This window comes from Buceros rhinoceros, unplaced genomic scaffold, assembly GCF_000710305.1.
Source record: "Buceros rhinoceros silvestris isolate BGI_N320 unplaced genomic scaffold, ASM71030v1 scaffold18941, whole genome shotgun sequence".
Lineage (NCBI taxonomy): Eukaryota > Metazoa > Chordata > Aves > Bucerotiformes > Bucerotidae > Buceros > Buceros rhinoceros.
This window is the reverse complement of record NW_010393930.1, coordinates 34,846-57,543: the sequence shown is the minus strand read 5'-3', so window position 1 is coordinate 57,543 and position 22,698 is coordinate 34,846. Positions and strand designations below refer to the sequence as shown.

Below are 22,698 nucleotides of genomic sequence, written 5' to 3'. Positions count from 1 at the left end.
AGCAGGATTTAAATACGCAGAGAACTATTCGTGTTCGCTAGTTGTTGCTCTGAACACAATAGATTTGCTCAAGTGCTCTAAATTACATGCTGCAATTAAAGCTCAAAAAAGGGGAAATCAGACAGGAATGCTCCCTGCTCTCTCTCCAAATCTGTCATGTCTAGCAGTATTAATGGCTTGTGCACAATTTGCTGAAGTAACTGCCTGTGCCATATTGTAGTTCACTTCTCGGGTTGGCATGCTGGTCTGCTAGTGTAACTTTAAAAATTAGCTGAAGCTGTCCTAGTTTTGTAGATAAAAGGGGAGAAAATGGCTTGGCAATCAGAGGTAGTCTGGCTTGAACTGCAGCTGTATATGAGTCTGTGACAGCTCTACAATTTCTGCAAATGGTTTGTAATTGATTGCTGTCTTTCTGTTGGAGGGTGCCTATTACTGTCAAACCTTTTTGTCTGACCCTTTTGATTTCTCCACTAGATGTAGAATTAAAAAAAACCCCAAAATAAAAAAACTCACAACAAACCTCACAGTAAATTTAGGTATTGTATATTGTGTGTGCTTTTGTGATTAGATATGAAAGGAATTAAAATGATTTCTGTTCTTATAGCTGTGATTGAGACTGCTTGCTAGATGAACAGTAGCTATTGCTAATAAAAGTTTGAGGAAATTTTGCAGCCTCAGCACAGCAACTGGATTTGGGTTTGGTGTTTTCTCCCCTTTGCCTTCTGTTTCCTGCACGTGCTGTGAGAGCGGCAGTGCAGACACCTCAGCATTAGGCGATGTTGCAGAAGTGTAGGAGAGAGGAGATCTGTAAGTACAGCTCTGTGGAAAAGACGTTGGTGGCGCTAAGAGGTTCTGAGTGCAGCCTGGAACAACAGGCGGGTTGGGAATATTTCAGGGGAGAGACAGCTAGAGATGCTCGCTTCCTAGTTGACTGCAACTGTAGACGTAATGACTTGGCTCTGAGGGAGCAGACTCCTTTGAAGTTTGGTTGATTTTTGTCCCATAACATGTAAGTAAATAAAAAAACAGTCTTAAAGCTTTGGATTTAAAGCTGCATGTCTGATTTCTAGATTTTGTGTTTCTCGTTTTGAGGATTTTTTTGTTTTTACTGTTATTTTCTTCATACCAAGCTAAGATTAAGCATCATTTTAACTGAAGGCATTTCAGAGGTGCCTTGTAATCTCAAAGGAATAGGTATTTTGTTGCTTGTGTACTCCTTTCAAACATGCATTCATTCGTTCAGTCATTTTTTTGTAGTCCAAGAAATGACGGAATTTAGAGTTGTATGTTTGTCTTTCATTTGAGAGCTAACAGATGAATTAGGAGGGCAATAGAGAATTGTTTCATTCCAGAAATGGAAGCTTTTCTTTAAGTTATAAAATATTATTGAAAACACACAGACATCAAGCACCATCCATTCCACTTGCCAATTAGTTTTGTCAGCTCTGTATTCTCTGGGATGCTCCATTTATACCTTTAATACCTTTAACTTTGTTTTCTATTTTATTTAACAAGCATAGATGTTACATTTCTAACACATTCTGCTGCAGTACATTTTCAAACTGTGTCAAAATACTGTTTGTATGGCAGTGGCATGTCGTCCTTGCAATTGTTGATCCCGAAGTGTGTAGGCGTACTGTTGACAGAAGAATGGAGGACCTCAGAAAATCTAAGGATTGAGTATGCCTGTCAGTGCAATTAGGCTTAGTTGTGTTTAATCATTTTGAGAACTAATTGTCTGTGCTTCCAGTGCTCAGTTAAATCCTGGTATGTCGACAGTTGCCAAGAATCAAGCTCTGCATACACCAAAGTAGCATGAAGCTGAATAAATTAAAAATGCAACTTTTCCTTTAGCTCCTTGTGATTTCTAATTGCAAAAAGTATTGGTTAGGAATGTTTTCTCTAGTCCATGGTTTCTTTTAAAATGGAGTTTAGTAGTCTGTTACTAACTTGCTTACCTTAACTTTGTATTTTCATCATATATTAAAAAATACATTATATTAAAAATATTCATTATTTAGAGATTAACATAGCTAAAAGATGACATTTTACTATATAAATAGATACTATTCTAAAGTCTCTTGTAAGACTGCTGTGATGTGACTTTTGGTTGCTCTGAATCTTTTGAATATCATCAGAGATAAGTATTTCCAAAATAATATGAAATTTTAACAGTTGGAAAGAAGGAACTTCATATAAATGCATGTGTGAAAAGGGGAAGATGTATTTTCACTTCAAGTATTTTACAGGTCATAAGAAAAAAGCCTTAGAGTAAACCCCGTGCAATTATTTCAATGTACTTCATTATATTCTCAGCTGTATCTTAGAGTTCTTTAAGAAACCCAGTAAAAATAGCTAGTGTGATGCTTCGTAATCACAGTAAAAATAGTCAATGAATGCAGAATGTTTTTATGCTGGCATCTTCAAAAATTAACATTGCACATGCAGGAACTGAAGCTACTCTGATGAGGAACTTGGAATGTTAACAAGAATTTGAAGCCTTCTAAAGACTGGACAACTTGTTTCATTTTTTTTTAGTGCTTTTGAAGTGGTGCTCTATTTCTTTCAAACAATTAAGTAAAATTGATTCTGGGAATAGGTTCGGCATAGAGACTTACAGAAATTGCCTTTGCTTTGCTGTTGACTTAAAATAGTCAATCTTCTCTCAGAACAGGTTATCGATCTTACATCAGCATGTGTGTATGAGCACAAGTCTATCCCTATCACTTGATAAAAAATAAATGAAAAAATACTACACGCTGCAGAAAACTAACTTTTGTTCTTAATGCAATGGACAGAAGTTATTATAAACATCCCTGAACACCTTTCCCTAGCAAGGGTTCCTAAAGGAACCTTAGCTCTATGTGCTCCTTCTCTGCTCCTGTTTGACAACCATTTTCACTTTCCCTCCATCTGATGAGGAATTGAAGAACTTGGAATAAGTCTGGTCAGCAGAGCACATGAGGTGCAGGTCAGTATAATGACCCTATTTGAAATGTCCATATTTATAGGTATGGGGGCAAAAAAAGTAGTAAAAGTATGTACTTGTGCATTTCAAAGTCTGCTTTTGCATGCTCGAGTTTCCCCTATAATGTCAAATTATCCTGCCAGAGCTTTTGAATCTGGTGTATTCTGTTTATTGCAATGCCTGTTTTGAAGAGCACTTCAATTATCAGAGAGAAGCTTTTGCAAATGCAGTGAGAAGTAGATGTTTCCATGAACTCTGTGTGTCTGGGACCACGGTGAGAAATCCAGTTTTTGGTTTTTCTGCATACGGTCCCACATACAGAAGCTAATGAAGTTCAGTAAGGGCAAGTGTAAGGTCCTGCACCTGGGGAATAATAAACCTCTAAACCAGAACAGGTTAGGGGTTGACCTCCATGGAGAAGGACATGGGAGTCCTGGTTGACAACAGGTCAACTATGAGCCAGCAATGTGCCTTTTTGGCCAAGGCGGCCAATGGTATCCTGGGGTGCATTAAGAAGAGTGTGAGAGGAGTTCAAGGGAGGTTCTCCTCACCCTCTACTCTGCCCTAGTGAGGTCACGTCTTGAGTACCGTGTCCAGTTCTGGGCTCCCCAGTTCAAGAGAGACAAGGAACTACTGGAGAGAGTCCAGCGAAGGGCTGCAAAGATGATCAGGGCACTGGAGCATCTCTTACGAGGAAAGGCTGAGAGACCTGGGTCTATTTAGCCTGGAGAAAAGACTAAGAGGGGATCTTATCAGTGCCTGTAAGTATCTAAAGGGTGTGTGTCAAGAGGGTGGGGCCAGACTCTTCAGTGGTGCCCAGTGAAAGAGCAAGGGGCAACTGGAACTCGGGAAGTTCCTCCTGAGCATAAGGAAAACCTTCTTCACTTTGAGGGTGATGGAGCACTGGAGCAGGCTGGCCAAGGATGGAATTGTTTTCTCTGGAGGCTTTCAAAACCTGCTGGAAAAAACCTGCACAGATTCCTGTGCAACTTGCTCTAGGCAAACCTGCTATAGCAGGGAGGTTGGACTAGATGATCTCCAGAGATCCCCCCCAAACCCTACCATTCTGTAATTCTCGTGCTTGAGGAGCCAATGCTCGAGGAGCGAATGTGCCTAACTTGGATAACTGTTGAGGTTTTGCTTCCAACCCATCTAAAATGTATGTGCAATTGAGCAGCTGGTTTGTATGTCAGATGGTGCCTGAGCAATGTGAATGCAGAGACTGAGACTGGGTCAGAAAGCAAACTCATCTTTCCACTTCTGTGAATCCTACTATGACAATGAGCTTCCCCAAACAGTGCTTTCAATAGGTGCAAAATACATGTGTCATGATTTCAAAAAGGAATCCCTGTGTTAACCTATTGGCTGATTTCACACGGCTGTAACGGACATCAGCGAGTATTGGAAAGAGTCTGCTGAGTACGTGGTTTTGCCCACAGCATAGCCATGTACTGGAGGTATGGTTTTCATAAGGCGAAGAAATTAGTATTTTGTCTTCAAACTGTCTAAAACTGATTTTGAAACCCATTCATTAGAAGTAGCACTACAGCCATCAACATCTCATACAGATAGAATAATTTAAAAGAAAAAATCCTCAGGTACAATATGCATTCAGGTCTAGGTTCAAACCTGAATGAAAGAATGTTTCTCCTGTTGGTAGTCTGTCGGAATGCTCAAGTGTTAAACAAAAAAGTGTGGTCTGATTTTGTGGAGAGGAAGGGAGCAACAGCAGACAGCTGTCATGAAATAGTAGAGGTGAAAACAGTAATCATTACTCCTATGGTCTAATCCCAGCAAAAAATTAATACACTGGTTCAATGGCTATGGATGATTTGAATGGTATTTTATCTTCCAAAAGAAAGCAAGTGGATGCTGGGAATGATATATTCCTCTGATTTGTTACCTAGAAAACTGTGATCTGTAGCAGCTGTGCTATGGGATGGCGTAGGGCACCGTTATTCAAAACACACCCAACAGCCTTCTATTGGTGCTGTCAGTAAATGCAATCCTATGTATTCGTTTGTGTTGGTTCATTTATTTATTTGGATTTGGTGATGGCACTCATTCACTCTGAGAGATGAGAGAGGGACCACCAATCTGAATGTGTATATATAAGCAGTGGAAGATTGTCTTTTAGTGGATAAATGCTAAGAAATTTTTATTCTTCCCCACCAAAGTTAAACAGTTTCCTAATACGACTTTTCTGTGAGAAAGTTAAAGATGTACCAAAATATACTGAATTAGAAGGAAGATTTGCAATGGTATGGTGCATAAAACATAAAACCTGACAAGTGCAAGTGGTGTTCTCATTACATTTAGGGTGTTGTGGCAGTGTATGTATGTATGTTACCAGTGTCTGGTAGATTTGAGAACCGTATTTCTCTCCGTTTGGTAAAAGTGGCATCCTTTCTTGCTAGTCAGTTAGTGACCCCTACCCTCAAAACATCCCTAAAGAAACATTAACATTGAAATAAAACTGTGAGAAATCTAAAAAGAAAAAACCAAACAAACCAAAAAAACCCCCAAAAACCAAACCGCACAACCAAAAAACAACCAACTTGTTAAGTACAAAATTGTGAAAGGTGAATGTTGTTACTGATCAAGTAAACACCAGTCGTTGAGCTACATTGAAAGAAAGCCAAGCAGAAATGACCAGAAGCTCAGCAGAGGTCCCTCTGGGAAATGTAAAACAAGAGGAAGAAAAAACTACTGGTATGCCCATATGGCCCCAGCCTATTCCTTGCATGGAGGCAATTCCAGTTAAATGGTGTTTATGGTGATAGCGCCTCATTAGCTCTACTTTGCCTTGCCCAGGCAGTTCTCTCACTTGCACAGCATGTCATTAATTGCAGGAGAGCTGCCTGCCTGAAGGTTTGTTCGGTATCCATAGGACATTAAAGTTCTTTATTTTAATCGTGAGAACTTCTCTTTAGCAGTTGATGAGATCCAAAAGCTTGGGGAGTAGTCTGCAATTAATATCCCTTTTTCTTTTCTTTGTAGGAGGGGGATTAACAACGTAGTAGTCTCAAAATATGTATAATCCTCTGCAATCCAAGTGTCATTTCTTTCCAGATGTGAGATGCATTTAGGGAGTCTAAGAGCTAACATGGGAAAATAGCAGGCTCCTCAGCAGTGATTTTCATTGATCCACTTGTGCCTGGAGGGGACAGTTCCACATCGAAAGCGCGACAGAACCCTGTGGGGAGCTCTGCTAATTATTGTGCTTCCCTTGCAGACAGCACAGCCTGTGGTGAGCTCAACCAGAGTTGCTGGCTCCAGCAGTGTGGAGCCATGGCCAAACCCCTGCTGTCATCACATGCCTTCTGAGAAGGGTATCAGTGATATGAGTGAAATTGTTGCCTGTTAGAAGTCTGTAAGAGTTTTGCTAATTAATTTAGATTTCAGTATTGTATTCCATGCCTCAGAGAAGGCATGGAATGGACTATAAGTAACAGAAGGCTTTCTGTAAACCTGCCAGTGAGTGCTGGCTACTGACCCCAGTCCTGAATTTCACTTTGTTGCATTGATCCTGCAATTCTTTAAATGCCGCGAAGCCACCCTGTGGATGGCCCAAAATTCAAATAAAACAGTTGCCCATTTTCGCTAACATAGTGAGGAGCCTTGGAACCGTAAAGCTTAAAGGATGAAAGGTGCTATATCCAGAGTGAACCTGTAACCAGACATTAGGTCAAGAAGGAGACCTGTGTGCATGGTTACCGGTAGGGAGGCACAAGAACGGCAAGAAAGATGACCAAAGGGACACTGTGCAGTTCTTGCATGCAGAGGTGTGAACTTGTGTTGCTGTTTCATGCTATTACATTGAGTTGCTGGGGTTTGTGGGGGGAGGTGGTATTTGTTGTCTTTCCTCTGACTGAAGGAAATGTCCTCTCAAAAGTACTGTGACACTTGTCAGCGTAAAATGTGCAGACTGTTTTGATTGGGAGAAGAAATTATGTTGTGTTGATGCTGCAAATGAAAGGAGCTGGTGGGAGATGACTTACAACGCAGCTGTTCTTTGTAGTCTTCTGGGAAAAATCCAGGAGGCTTACCTGCAGGTGGAAACAGAAGCATATGACAACAGTCCTGGCTCATTCCAACAGGATATGATTAGCAGTGTCTCTGGAGATGCTTGTGACTTCACTGATGAAGGGCAGGAAGCTGCCTGGGAGTCCACCACCCTGGGCCTCCAAAGACAACCCTACTCACCTGCGGTGCAGGATATGGCAGCAGCATTTCACTTCGCAACGAAAAGCAGAGATATCTAATCTCATTTCTGACAGGGAACTGGGTAACCTCTCTGCCAGCTGTGCATTATTCAGTCATTTTAAGACTGAGATACTGTTCAATTACAATGCTGACAACGACATACATGTTTTTTCCTGGTGACACAGAAGCATTTAAGCACAATTTTAGCACATGGCAAGGTATGTGGTGTTACCTATAGGACCCCAAGTCAATTTAAAGTCACAGAAAGTTGCATTGCATGGTTTCAGACAAATGCAGCATCCTGGGTAGCATCGTAGGCTCCAGTGAGTCTTTGATTTTTATTTTGTGCTGTCAGGAACCTTTGGCTGTGAGGCCAAAGGTAGACCTGAAATGCCAAAACTCAAAAAATCTGCTATGAGCAACAGATTCTGCAAAATCAAAGAAACAAAAATGATATGTGAAATGGAGGAAGAGGGAGGAGAATTCAAAGTAGTAAGGGGTCAGTTGAGTCAGGTGCACAGGGAAATTCCAGCTGATGTTCGTGCTTCGTTGCCTGTTGCCCATAGCACTGTGAACCTCTGTCTCTACTTGTTAGCGTACTGTGGACAGACATAGACCTTCACTCACATGATGATTATTTCCTTCTGAGCAGCAGAATCTTTCTGTAGAGCCTGAACAAATCCCCGCTGAAACCAGGGGAGAGATTGGTCTGGAGCTCAGAGGGTCTGTATAGTCTTTTAACTTTTGAAATGTAATATGCCTGCTACTAACAGGAAGAGGTAAGGGTTGCCCCCTCTGCCTCCAAAGAAGGCACAGAGCAGAAATATGTTGTGAGGTATCAATGCAACTGAAAAGATAATGTCTCAGTGGTTGCCATAGTTTCCAGTTCGGTGCTTGAGAAAAGTTTTTGCGTTCAGCACAAAACACTTTGGGTGGGAATGTTACAAACAGTACTTAAGGTGCTTGAAATCAAAAATTAAACAAGAATTCATTTAAAATATTTGTAATGTTAACTACTTTTTTTAGCATTGGAATAAAATGTCTTCACTGTAGTCCATTATGCTTTGAAAAATACATTTTGAAGGCATTTTAAAAACATGTTTTTAGTATGATATGTGCAAGAGAAAAATATTCAGAGAAACCACCCATTTACATTTATAAAAAGTGAAAAAAAGAGTCCTCCTAGAGAGATCTGGAGACCAGCTGAATTAAGCATGAATTTGTAATGCTTAGAGACCACTGATGTCACAGAGCTCCCGTTAGTCCCGGATACGTACATACAAATTGTGTGTTTTTATATATATATGTGTGTGTGAATACATATGTATATATATACATACACACAGACACTTCCATCTAAAGAATACATGTTGTGTATGCAAATAATGCTGCTGCTTCACTGGTGGTCCACAAGCGCTCAGAATTGTCCCGTAGGCAAGCTGCTGTTTCCTTTCATTCAAAGTATATACAGACAGAGCAAAATTAGCGTTTTACCTTCAGACGTTAAGGGCGAAAGCAGGATGGGAAACAAACGTGATGCAGATAAGTGCACCTAGACATACTGGGACAATAGAGGGAAGCCTGTATTATGAAGGATGTTACTGTTATGGTAACTGTCAAGCCTGGTGCCACTAAAATGGAAAGATGAAAACCAGATGTCTGTAAAGGGAACCTGTGTTACTCAAATCGCACAGGAATAAACAATAAGGCTGTGCCATTTTTCCATTTAAAAATATTTCAATGCGATTGATTGCTTTTACATGTAAATTTTATATGAGACATGTTCTTGAAAAGGACTTGTGTATTTGTTGTGTGCCGCTAGAGAAGAAGAAAGAAAATGCTTTCATTCATTTGGTTTAGTTTAGTTTGCGTTTTTAACTTTTTGATTTATCCAAGTCCCTCAACAGGACTTGGAAGGATTACTAAAACATTGTTGTTTTCTTCTTGATGAATACACATTAAAAAAGCCCTGTTAATTGGTAACATCTTTTAGCTGGCATATGGCTAGCTAATAACTCAGGCTTAATTAGCAAATATGGGGAAGAATAACTTCCTAATATGGAATTAGAAAGGCCTGTCATTGTTTTTCATCAAGATTGACGATACTGCTTGGACCTGAAATTTAGCAGCTTTTTTTTTGCCCCCCGGTCCCAGCAGATGAGCTGTGTTTTAAAGCACATCTATAACTAAACCAGAGCTGATAGAAAACAAAGAAACAGTATCTTTCCAGAAGGTATAGTTATACTCTTAAAAAAATGTGGGTCTGGTGACCTGACCTGTGTCATTTTTAAAATGCCATATGAGTACTATAAACCTTTAATTTCCAGACGAGTGATTCTAGCAACTTTTCTTTTTTCTTTTATTTTTCTCTACTCTTCAGACTTGCTCTGTGGATGTCTCGGGTGACTACTACAGAAGCAACCACTGACAGTGGATAAGAAAAGTGGCGCTGTACATGCTACGCAGTAGTCCATATAATTGGATTTTTAAACCAGGCTGTGCATCCATTGAAAAATGAAACATTAGGGAGCAGGCAAAACCTCTCTTGTGCATTCGAGACCGTTCCCTCAGTTTTCTGTATGTAGTCTTCTCACCTAGTGAATCTGGTATCTGTCTCCAAAAGAAAGAAAGGGCATGGTCCATCAGTTAAACAAGACGTTCCTACTGCTGTGCTGCATTCTGTGAGCCTTATCGGCAGCATGTTGTTTCAGGGCTCCAGCATTGTTGTTCCTCTGATAGGCACCGCTCAGCAACTGAGCTGTATGGCTTGGCAAGTGCTGAGCTGTCAAGTTGCACTAATGATTTGGAAAGAGATGGATGTAAGTTTAATTGCAGTAATTAAAGGAGAAATCTGCATTAATCCCTTGCTTGTATGAAGGTGAATCCTTGAAACATATGAAGCAGCACTCACATAACCAAGGATGTAGATAACCAGACATGGTGTATCATTTGGGTTCAAGAGAAGGATTTGCTCTAGAGCAATAGGTGGTGGCAAGGTAGTGCTGAACGAAGCTTTATAGCTCAGCTTCGTTGCACTCTTAACAGTGCTGTGATTGAGAGAACATGGGAGTTACTGTGTTTTATTATGCCACTGCTATAGTTCTCCTTTTATTAATGAGTTGGTTGTCAGTCATGTAACTCTTCAGCTCAATGTCATGTCCTGTAAAGTTTTATTTAAATTTACAGTGTTATTAGAGTAATCTATCTGTAGACCTGATTGGTTTTGTGTAAACATATCAACAAGGGGACTTTTACTTTCAAGCCTGAATTTATTACTGAGCACAGTTGAAATTTCTTTTTATTGGTGTAATTACAACTAAAAAGTTCAAACAAAGGGCAGGAACAATTATGTAAAGAAATCATCCAGAGAGATGCCTCTTTGTTTTTAATTTTATCATTGTAAGAGCATTTGTATGCCACACCATTTAGCGGCATATACCCTTGACAGAGCATCGGTACCATTGAAAATTCATGCTGACCTTCAGGGCAGTCAGCACCCTCTAGATATTTTTAGATATTTGGCTAATTTTCTCAAAGCACCTGATGTTTTGTTTATGCAGTAAATTTCACAGGCACAGAGGCACGTACATTTCTGGGAAAGATAAAACCCACCTTCCCTTGCCATAACTGCACTTTGTCCTGCATTCACTACGTGAAGCTATTTATAAAAAAAAACCTTCTCATCTGGCACCTTTTCCCTGCGTCTGTAGTAATAAAGGGAGACATGGCAGGTCTGTTTGTGCTCTCGCATGCGGACGTTGGCAGCGTCCCTGATTTTCACTAATCGGCAAAAAAGAGGAACTCGTGCAGCTGAGCTCAGAGAGAAGGTGTGTTCGTGAGGGATCGCAACATCCGTGGCTTCCTTCCGAGGGGCCTTTTCCTTTGGCAAAGCTTGTATTCACAAGCCACAATGCCCGCCTTCAGGAGGAGTAAAACCAGAGCTAAGAGTTTAGCGTTGGCTCGCAAAACCCAGCAGCAGGCAGCAGCAGCTTACGGCTCCCTGCACAGGATGTTTTCTGTGGTGAGTTCTGCAGCAGCGTTGGGTTAAGCTGGGGGGGTGCTGCTTAATTAGGCTAAGGGAGGTGATGGAGCTGCACAAGCATGCCAGGCTGTCTGTGCTTGATAGATAGCCACTGTCCCAGCATTAATAACCAAGTAATGGGTGTTCTGGTGACAGGTAGTTCGTAGCTGGTGGGTAAGTTCATACCAGTACACTGCATGGGAAAAGGTTTGGGCTTTTTGAAGTTTGGAGGAGGGGTGGGTGGGTTGGTTGCCTGAACTGTTTGCTACTGAGCTCAAGCAAATAGTACTTTCTCTGACAGATGCAAGAAATAACTAAGTCATAATCCAGATTTTGACAACAAGTGGGATGGTTTTAGCGAGATTCTTCAGGGAAATTTGGAAATAACTACAGCATGAATGTTTTAACTATTTCTGTGATTTTTCACAAATAATTGTGGAAACAGGAAGGAAGAAATAAGGTAATGCTGGGGGAATATAAGATGACCATAAATATATTACACAGGTGTTAGAAAAATATATGAGCCTTCTGCGTTAAAAAAATGACATCACCGGGATAAGGATATGGGGGAGGAAAGTATGACAGTATTTTCTCAAGATCAGGGTTTGGGAAAATTTGCAACGTATGCTTTAATATTACCTGACATATTCTTTTTGTGACCTGGGCTGTCAGGGTTCCCCTCTCTTTGTTTTCCTCATGCTGTCTCACATTTTGTGTGGTCAAGGTTTAACATTCTGCAGTGGAAATAACTGCTGGTTTGCCTTTGACTTTGTTACGTGTTGGGTCAGATGACTTTGGAGGCTGATTTTAGAGAAGCTGAGCGTAGCATCTATGAACTCTGTGAGTGCTGCTAGTCTTTGGGATGTGGTGGATGCAGGCTCTTGGGCCGAGATCCCTGCTGCGTGACTTGGTTTATAACTAGCATTTCAGTCAAGTTCTGAACATTACAGTACAGTACATACTGCATTGGTCTGTAAGATAAGGCAGTTTTTTTCAGTGGCCTTTAAGGAAGCTAAGGCCTGCAACTTTCTAGCCTTTTACATTGCTCAGTTACAAAGTACTTCCTAGTCTGAGAATGACAGAAGAGTTTGTAGAGTGATGGACCCCCCAAAAAACCCAACAGCTGTTAGGGGTGCCTTTGTTCTGGAGAGAAGTATCTTCTAACACAAAGGAAAAGTGATGGACATCTCCAAAAGCTTTCCTTTTTTCACAGAGTGAGGGATGTAGAACATCTCTGGCCAGATGTTCATTTCTAAAAATGCCATGCAATTGTATTTCTTCTGCTGACTAGTACATTCAGTCTTCCTGGAAATACATACACAAAGCAGAGCTGAGCTGTTCGCTGTTTGTTTTTAGAAGGTACAAGACTAATCTGTTTCTGCAGGATGTTTTCTGGGCGTACTTCCTCTTTGGCTAAGGGATTGAGAGGATTGGTGATCACCCAGTAGAGATAGTCAGTGTCCTGCCCAAGGCTACAGAAATCTGAGAACTCATCAAAGGACATGGTTTTAACCCATCCAAGGAGTCTTTCTTAGGCTGTGAAGCTTTCAAGTCAAAATATTCCTTTCCATCACTATTTCAAACAAACCCTGGCCCACTGATGGAGTACATGAGGTGTATAAATGAGGGTAAAATAACAGCAGTGAGCAGACACTGTAACACTAATTGACCTTGTGCAGCTTTTTAGCTCAATCTGTATCATTCAGTAGAAAGTCACAGGGTAGCCATGAAATTGTTGTGCTAATGCGTAACCGCTGCTGATTAATGTCTTCTGCTCTCTCACCGATTAATTTTATGGAGATTTTTTAATGCTGGTGGGGATAGAACAGCCTCAGATGATGATGTGCTTGTCTGCACGGAGAAAAGAAAATCCATAAGCAGTTCCTTGTAAGAGTACCCTTTTGCTCACTTTAGAGGAATAATATCTAATGTTTCTTATCAGGAGTATTATTGAAAGTGGAATGTGCTTCATCTCCATCTGAGAAGTTGAGCACCACTGTGGTGGTTGACTGCTGTGGGTCAAGCTGACCATTAGTGCACTGGAACTTTCCCTTCTAAGGTTACTGTGAGCAATTTAATACTGAATACTCCCTGCAAAAGGATGTGAGTTGCAAACATGCAGGGATGAAAAAAAAAAAGTTTCTCAAGACTGTTTCCACACATCCTTCAGTTTTCTTAGAGGCCAAGAGAGTCTGGGGCAGGAGGCTGCTTCCACTGACTGATAGGTCTGTACAAGGGTTTATACAGCTTTGTTGGAGAATCTGTGAAAATGGCCAGTACAACAGTACAGTGCTGCTTAACTTCATTCTCTCTGGAATGCAAGTATTTGCTTTTCCTCTATGTCCTTTATAAGTGCCAGTTGCCTGTCCCAACTCTGCCATTCATGTCTAGCACTCAGTCTAAATTTTTGGATTTGTAGTTCTTCTGTCTGCTGTTCAGTGCCAAGGGTAAACTGAAGCTGCTCGTAGTCTCCTGTAAATGTTGCTGAAAGTGGCATACGTAAGCTCAAATGATGGATTTTGGAGAAAGTTTGTTGCTTTCACTGCATGCTTTCCTCAGCTTTTCTCTGCACCCAGTTACCTTGCAGCTTTGTCCAGAGTCACTCATCCAGGCTTTTCTTTTCATCAGCTTAGATGTTTTTGTTCTGGTGAGCTGCTTGCTAAAAGGGTTGGCATTTTTTTTACCATCTGCTAAGTATAGTCTTGGCCTTGTGCAAATAAAAAAAAAGCTGTGTGCTTGAGGAATTTACCAGGTGTAAGTCAAAGTCAAATCTGCCGGTGTTGACCATTGCAATGTCATTGTCAGAGCAAATTCAGGGTTAATTCCTACCTTAATTCAAGGCTATGGTGGATGTATGTCATGTCAACTTTGGGCTTCTCCTGAGACTTCTTGGTTTGAGGGTACTGGACTGCCAAACTCTGCTTCGACATCCAGAATGCCCAGGTGGCTTTGAAATCCCGGCTGCAATCAATAACAGGGTAGAGATTGTCCCCCTCCTGCCACGCATTAAAGATAGAAAAGAGATCTTCTTAGGGTTGTCACTAGAGCCTTTCTAGAAAAGATGTGTTTTGAACAGGAAAAATAATAAAGAGCAGGACGTTGTTTAGTGTGGGAGGCAGAAAGTAGCTACAGGGCAGCATGGAAAAAAGTTGGAGATGCTGACCTGAGCAGTAAGGGAGTTTTGGGAAGAAATGTGAAGCAAGAATAGCTTTTATTGCTCTCTATTTATTCATTATGAAGTTTATCATGAGTACTGCTCTCTTGGTCCAGAATTTATTGTGCACTTTGGGTTTTTACTGGCAAAATGTGTTCCTACATCTTCTATGGTCTGTGCAATGTCTAGGAGTGAATGTGAAATACTTCTGTCCTGTGATCAAGAAGCATTTCATGCTTGCTTTGACCCAATTGTAAATACCACAGTGGACACACAGAGTGAGAATCAGGTCTGGATATTGTGCAGTCTGAAAGTCTCCCATAAAAGGAAGGGCAGAGAGCAGCAAAGCTGTGGGAAAGCACCAGAGCCTACACGTGACACAGCGGAACAAGGGCAATATTATTGATGTCAGAACTGCAAACACAAAGTGCTTACGTGTTCAGAAACATATTAAAGGTCATAAAAAACACTGCTTTTAGGCAGTGTGGCTGAGAGGTACCTTAGGGTGATCCTGTGCTTTGGGCCTAGGCTGGTTATGTGGAGCAGTTTCTGACATGAAAATCACGTTGCTTAGGTGCTCAAGTAGTATTTATGTTGGGGAGTATCATCTATTTTCGTATGCTCCTTTGTCCAGTTCCTGGTGGCAGGTGTAGCCCTGTCCCCAAAACTGAAGGGGATTGATACCGTAGCACGTTCTCTGATGTCTGCCTATCCTACATGCCAAGTGGTTGAGGAGGAATGGAGATCTTCTAACTCCTCCCTGTAAAACTGTGCCTGATGATGATGTTTATGACTCGCTCTCAATAGGCTGTCTCATCTCATATACTTGATCTAGTGTCCTTGATCAGGCATCGGGTTGATGTAAATCAAGCTGCCCACACACACCTTGAGCTGTAGCGAACCTAAAACCTGAGTCATTCCGATACAAGTACAAAACTCCCTGACATCAAAGAAAATAAAATTCAAGTACTTTGACATTCAGCTATTTAGAAGTTGCTTTAAAATATCTACACCCCCGCCTCCCACCCCCAACCCCCCATTTCCTAATTTTTGATTTATTTCCAAAACACTAAGGAATTTTACTGGCACAGAGTGACTGTGATTTTTAATTGTGTTCCATCGGCGTGCAGCTGTAATTTCAACAACCACCATTCAATTTACACTGCATTTTGTCGGGTCCTACTAAACATTGAAATTTAGATGCATTTTGTATTTACATAGTCCTGAAAGCTGTCATTATACTGGACTGTGAAGATGGTTGCACATAATTAGTGAGGGAAGTAACTTAATTTTTTTTTAGAGTGGTGCCATTGTTCAAAACTGGGGGCTGAGAAGCTACAGAGTAATATGGACTACGTGGTAAATATTTGACATTTTAACATTTATTGCCATCATATAGGTGTGAGGGATGTACCTATGTTTTGTCACACAAATGCTGTGATTTTAATATTGCTAGTGCATTTAACGTCCACTGTACAGAAGGCTGTGTATAGCTCAGTTCAGTTTCAGAATAACTTCTGCATTTGCTCATTTGATGTCCTAGTCTGTTGTTGAATCTAGCTGCCCAGATAATCAGTGGTGAATCAGGAGATCCAGAAAGGACCACTTGAAATAGCTTGTGGAATAAATCAGTACAGATTAAGACAGTTCTGAAATGCACTCATGTCCTGATTTCTTCACTGAAAGAACGTCACTGAAACAAAGACTTCCACTTGAATTAAGGCAGCATTCATGTCCTCATTTGAATGCATTCACAACTTTCCAGTATCTTAGAGAGCAACTGAAAGACAGGAGCACTGAAGAAGAATTGTTTCATGTCATATAAAGAGGTGGATGCTGGCAGCTCTTAAGGTAGAATTGGGTAATGGTAGCGATACTCTAGCTTTCAGGAAAATGTCATGTAAGAAAGAGAACGGTGGAATAGTTTTAAAATTAAGCATGGAAGATTATTGCCTGCAAAGGTTGCTCTTGGACGTTAGTGGTGGTCATGCAAGAGTGAAATACACAACCATTTCACAGCATCGTAAAAGTCTCTCTTTTCCATCTTTGCCTTGTAAGATTAACTGTTGTTCCATCTCCAATTCCTACCCTGCTTGAAAATTTTCTGGATTTTTTTTTTTTCATCTTTATCATTCTTCTAAAAGATCTCAAAGATTTAGCCTTTTATTTGCTGTTTTTGAAAGCAAAAATCTTGATATGTAGTTGACTTGGTTTCTTTGGAGAGAAAGCACCTAAACGTCTTTTGACCACCCAAGTCATTGGAAGCTGAACTCTCAGCTCCATGCCTCATGGTTTCAAAAAAACTTGCAACACAATATAGGTAGCAGAAGACAAATAAAACAGGTATTCTGGATGCTTTGAAGACTTTTATCTAGTAATTCTTTCTATTTTGATGCAGAGAGTGTTGCAAAATAAGAGAGATAGAAAACAGTGTGATGCTAGTGTCATAAGAGTTAAAGTATATGATATATTGGAGTGCCCTCTCATCTTTTGCATCACACAAGCTTGTATCTGAAGACTGAAAACAAATTGCACTGGAAAATCACTAGAGAATTTTCATTTTTCATTTTACCACTGTGATCTGCTATAAATTCGAGCTGTTCAAAGCTACCAGGATATATATTTGACAAAAATCAATGGTGTGCTCTGGTCCCCAAGTTTGGAACAAGAGCAAAATTTGAGGAATTTAAAAATAATTCTAGTACAGCTTGTATTCTAAAGCGTCAGCACTTGTCTCCTATCATTTAACAGAGCACAGAACAGATCAGTGCCTTGTGCCGAAACTTCCAAGAAGTCCAAGCAAGCAATATGGAAGGACAGAAGGACAACCAGGATCCACCTCCACGGCCACTGGCTCGCCACCTTTCTGATGCAGATAGATTGAGGAAAGTCATCCAAGAACTTATGGACACGGAGAAATCTTACGTCAAGGTAATAAAAATTACATCTGGCTAGCCACAGCCTTGTTTTTGAGGCTGACCATGATTTGTGGATGGTCCTAACGTATTTCATGCTTATCTTTATATAACCAGCCCTCTCTAAGGGCCTATGAAGTCCACTTACCGAATTGTTTCTGCTGTTTTCAATAGGCTTGCTCCTGTAATAGAGGCTGTAGATTTCATCTAGTAGCTTTAGTCAGTTTGTATTTATATACAAAAGTCTTAGTTTATGTTAACATAGGGGTTTTCCAGGGTATGTTTCCTTAGTTTTTGAGATTAAAAACCTGGTAGAACAACAGAATAGAGTCTCCTACAAATTAGAAAAAAAGATTAATTGTGGAAAATAGTGTGTAATTATTTTTTAATAATTTGAATATTTAGCAAAGCTAAAAGGCAGAACGCTGGTTTGTTGTAGCATCACACATACATTATTTCTCCTATGACTGGTAAGTCCATGATTCGTTAGATGTATGTCTCTTGTTTTTATAAACCTCAAATTCATGCTACTGGATGCCAAAAGAAGTGTGAAACACTGATGTCATTGACCTTCAGCCAGGAGAAATCATCTCCTTTACTGGATCTCTAAACACATACTTACGTATTCGTATTTGACTCAATAATGTATATGGAAAAGAAGAGAAAACGCTTTCAGTCTGTTATTGTCAGTACATCCACCAATATACTACAGCCACAGGCTGTAAAGCTCGAGGAAGATTTGCAGAACACACCCTGCCCATCTATGTCCAGCTGTTTCTTACAGAGGGGTCACTTGAACAAATGCATGACCTCGGAGGTAACTGACGTGAAATTTTGAATCGGGCAAAATCCTGGCAGGTTGCTCGTTATGGTGTTCTTGAGGAGAGGCTCATTATTCCTTCTCCATAAGAATTTCTGCCATTTCTCAGGGTCGGAGAGCCCTGCAGTGGGCCCCAGCCCAGCCGTCATGCTGTGGTGTGGGACAGTAAGTCTTCAAAAGTGGCACCAATTCTTTGAAGCAGTGACTGAAAAAGCCCTTGATCACACCCCCAACAGATTACATAACTGAATAGGGGTTTAAAATGTTGTGTCCTTCTGAATGTTACTGCTGATGTTTAAATGAGCAGCTGCTTATATGGTTTATCTAACATTCATGATTAAAACAATTGATGCTGTTCATATACATGGACTCTTGAGAAACCCATCATCTTTAACGCTTTATTCATGCTAAAATATAATTTGTTATAATCAAGCTGTAAAGCCTTAAGGATGAAACAAAAATACTACACTGAAATCAATTTGCGTCTAATTTAGCAATGACTTTATTGCTAACACCACGCAGGTGATTTTGTTACAGAATTGCATCCTTAGTTCATTCCTGACAATCACCTCTATCCCACAGCTGTCACATATGTAACAGTCTGAAATTGTTCTTTAAAAAGCGAATTATCTTTCTTGCAGGACTTGAGCTGCCTCTTTGAGCTATACTTGGAGCCCCTTCAAAATGAAACCTTCCTTACCCAGGACGAGGTGAGGGAATAACTGAAAAATGTGCTTTTCATTCTTTTACGGGTTGAGACCTTTGGCATTTGGGTTTTTCATTGCTGAGAGCATGACAGAAAAATCGAACAACGAAGATAACAATAGGAATTACACCAGTCAGTGCCTTTCTGTCTGGTGTGTGCGTCACTTGTTTTTTTAAAGGGTAATTGTTCTTCTGACTTAACTGCTAAGAAATCTTTGGGGCTTTTGTACAGATTTTTAAATAAAACCCATTAAAAAAGTATTAATGAAGAAGTTATTGGCCTTTACAACCTCTTTGTGTGTCACATATTCTTAGTGGACTGTTTTTGCAAGACTGCTGTTAGGTGCATGCAGTGCTGTACTTCATAGTCTGATGTTTTTCACAGATGGAGTCCTTGTTTGGCAGTCTGCCAGAAATGCTGGATTTCCAGAAGGTGTTTTTGGAGACCCTTGAAGATGGAATATCTTCTTCCTCAGATTTTAATACATTGGAAACACCATCCCAGTTCCGGGTAAATATTTCATCATTTAACACTTCGTAGTGGGCCTGCAAATGTTTGTGAAAATGTGGCTCTGTCAGTTTTGTATGGTTTCTTTTCTGTTTGAAGCTTTACTTTGCATTATAGACACCCAATACAGGGAAAGACAGTAAGTGCTATTTTTCACCGTTTTATCTTCCTCTTTCCCATGGCAGAAGATGCAGCATGGAAGATGCGGAGTGGACATTGCTATAAACTAGCAATGCTTATGATGCAGAACTCCTTTGTAGAAAGGTTATTGTTGCTGTGCTAAATTCTGCCCTGCCCAATGCTCTTCCCTGCTGTGCCCAGTTCACCGGCTGCAGACTGGGAGCTTCTCCTGTTAAGTGCCTCATGTATTTCTCGTGTTGTGAGATCCACGAAGAGGGCCTACAAAGCGAAAACAGCTGTAGACTGTGTCTACAGCAGCACCCAGTACCTGCCCTAACTGGAGGAATTAGGTTCCCTGGCAATGGAGTCACTGGCTTAGGACCAGGCGAGACTGCTGGCAGGTCTCCAAGATGCTTGCTGCCATTTGTGGAGCAAACACTGATTCAAAAGAGGGGAGAGGGCTGCTCTCCTCCTCCTCCTTCTCCTCCTCTTCACTCTCTACTCCTCTTTTCTTATCTTTGCTTCGGGAAGCATTTTTCTAAAAACATCTCCCTTGTGATTCAGTCCCTCCCACACCTTCCCAACCTTCTCTTCATCCAAGAACGTCAGAGGTGCCATGTTAATTACCACCTGCCCGAAAGAAGGAAAACAGTTGGAAAGCAATCCTCTGTGTTTGTTTTACACTGTCCCTTCTGCCTTTGGCAGTGTTATGCCTTGTTTCCTATTGCTCTTGTTATTTCCCAGCAGAACATACCCTGTTACACATCTGTTGATTTTTGTTTCGCTGCTGCCTGAAAAACACAGTCAGACAGAATCTCTGCAGTGGTGTTACCTGTTCAGGGAGAAAGGGAAAATTGCAGGCTTTGCCTAAATGAACTCAATACAAATACAGAGAAATACAAAAACATCGTGGAGTTACTACCAGTAGTACATTAATGTAATATATATATGTACACGCACATATATATAACACACACATATATATACACACATATAGGATATATATAGAAATATATCAGCTAATCACACCATTGAGTCTGTGTGTTATGTGCCTGAATATTTATTTAGGATTCCAGTAATGAATTAATTTTGATTGTGTCATTCCAGAAATTGCTGTTTTCTCTTGGAGGCTCCTTTCTATATTATGCTGACCACTTCAAACTGTACAGCGGCTTCTGTGCAAACCACATCAAAGTTCAGAAAGTTCTTGAGAGAGGTAATTAATTGTCTTCATTATTGTAATTCATTTGCATGAGTTTAAACTGCACTGAGATATCGTAACAAACCCTGGGGATATTGGTGCAAAGCAAGGGCTAATTACGTATCTTTTGACAGGAATAGCTAAGATCTGTGGTTCTGCTGAAGTATGGTATAGAAGGGTGAAGGGAAAGATTCTTTTTGTGACATCCAGGCAGCAGCTCGAATAGCTACAGAAACATCTTCCACAGTTTGTGCTTCTGCAGATCCAGCTCATATCCTTAAAGAGTTAGGAATTGCTTCCTTTGCCATCCACTGCAGTGCAGTCAAAAAATTACACTGAGGAATAATCTCACCTTGCTGCACATTGCTCTTTTAGCCCTTATGTATGTTATTTAATGCAGAAAATGATTATGAAATGAGTAGTGCAAACTCTGTTGAAAAGGGTGAGAATTTTGGTTATGGTTACAAGTTGTAATTCTGTGCTTTCACATTGTTGTAGCTTCTATGACTTCCATGTTCAACTCACCAACTCTTTTATTTACCTCTAGCCAAAACAGATAGTGCTTTTAAGGCCTTTCTGGACGCTCGAAATCCCACAAAGCAACACTCTTCTACACTGGAGTCGTATCTCATAAAGCCTGTTCAGAGAGTGCTGAAATACCCTCTGCTTTTAAAAGAGCTGGTGTCTCTGACAGACAACGAGAGTGAGGAGCACTATCATTTGACAGGTAACTTCTTCCTTTTTCCTACAGGAATGCATATGATACAGTTTTCTTTCCAGCCCTTTCTGATGATGCAGGTAGCCATTCTGGTAGATAGCACAGAACTTGTCAAAACCTAGAGAGGATTCCCTCCTGCTCCTTAAAAATATTAAGGAGCTTCTTTATGATTTTAGCAAAAAGTCCTATTTGATATGTCAAAGTCCCTTTGAGAAGCAGATATGCCCAGGATTTGCCATGACAGGTAAGACTGGGGTCTTTCTCCTCAATAGAATCAGACAAAATACATTGTCAGCGAAAAGCCATGAGGCTGTTACTGACTGCAGAGGGAGCTTGTAATACAGTTTCCTTGGCCTCACCACCAAGCTAGGCGTGACTTACTTGCAGGTCGAGGATGGATGCCAAACTGCTAAAAAGCTGCACCGAGCTGGCAGGACTGGAGACATGAAACACCCTTCTCCAACTCCTTTCTGAATTAACACAAAAGTCTAATTAAATCTTGCTTGGAAAACAAAATTTAAACAAAACCTGGCCACAGGCGTTTAATTTCATGGAAAAAATCCGTTAGGAACTTGTTCAACCTAGCACTCTATTTCTTTGTCCATCTGGCGGTAAGCCAAGCACAATTTATTTCTCTTAAAGCTCATCAGGTGACTTACTGCAGGATGGGTGTAGATTACTCTAGAGATCCTAGTGGCCCTATAAATACAAGATGAAAAATTTAACGATCGTTACTATCGTGTTGCTATAAATATTCATACCTCTAGGGGCTTATCACTAGCACCTAAGACACCAGAAATGCACTTCTCACTTACTCTGATCTGGAAGTGTTCCTGCTTCTGTCGCTTTGAGAAAGCACTGATAGAAAGCTAGAATTCTGTTCACCAGGCCTGGGGAACACTGCATCATTTTGCCTGCCTCAAGTGGAATTCAATAGCGAACATCATGTTTAGAAAATACAATTGAATTACATAGCTGTCTATGAAATTTTTAAACCTTATAGAAGCGCTGAAGGCCATGGAAAAAGTAGCAAGTCACATCAATGAGATGCAGAAGATATATGAAGATTACGGCACTGTATTTGACCAACTGGTTGCAGATCAAAGCGGGACAGAGAAGGAGGTAGGGGACATAAAACCACATTTTATTCACTACTGAAGCATTATCTTGCTTGCTTTTGGGTCTTTATCTCTTCACGAGGTACTTTTAGGAACTTATTTTTGCTGGGCTTCCTCCATTCTCCTTTAATATTTTGACTTCTGTTTTTTACCTGCCTGTCAAGTTTCTTTTTGTCAGTAGGTTACAGTAAAATTTTCAGACAGCTTGCCAGAGCTGCCTTCTCTAGTGACAAGAATTGTGAGC

At 40.6% G+C, this 22,698-nt stretch overlaps 1 protein-coding gene across 1 annotated transcript in view; it reads left to right on the top strand.

Annotated features, from left to right (window-relative positions):
- The window catches only part of TIAM2 (T-cell lymphoma invasion and metastasis 2), a 92,274-nt gene that overhangs the window by 62,121 nt on the left and 7,455 nt on the right, over window positions 1–22,698 (top strand). The window contains exons 14-19 of the mRNA XM_010145070.1: window positions 17,101–17,280; window positions 18,726–18,794; window positions 19,175–19,300; window positions 20,525–20,633; window positions 21,166–21,345; window positions 22,340–22,458. Of these exons, the coding sequence (XP_010143372.1) occupies window positions 17,101–17,280; window positions 18,726–18,794; window positions 19,175–19,300; window positions 20,525–20,633; window positions 21,166–21,345; window positions 22,340–22,458 (783 nt within the window). The remainder of the gene's footprint in view (window positions 1–17,100; window positions 17,281–18,725; window positions 18,795–19,174; window positions 19,301–20,524; window positions 20,634–21,165; window positions 21,346–22,339; window positions 22,459–22,698) is intronic.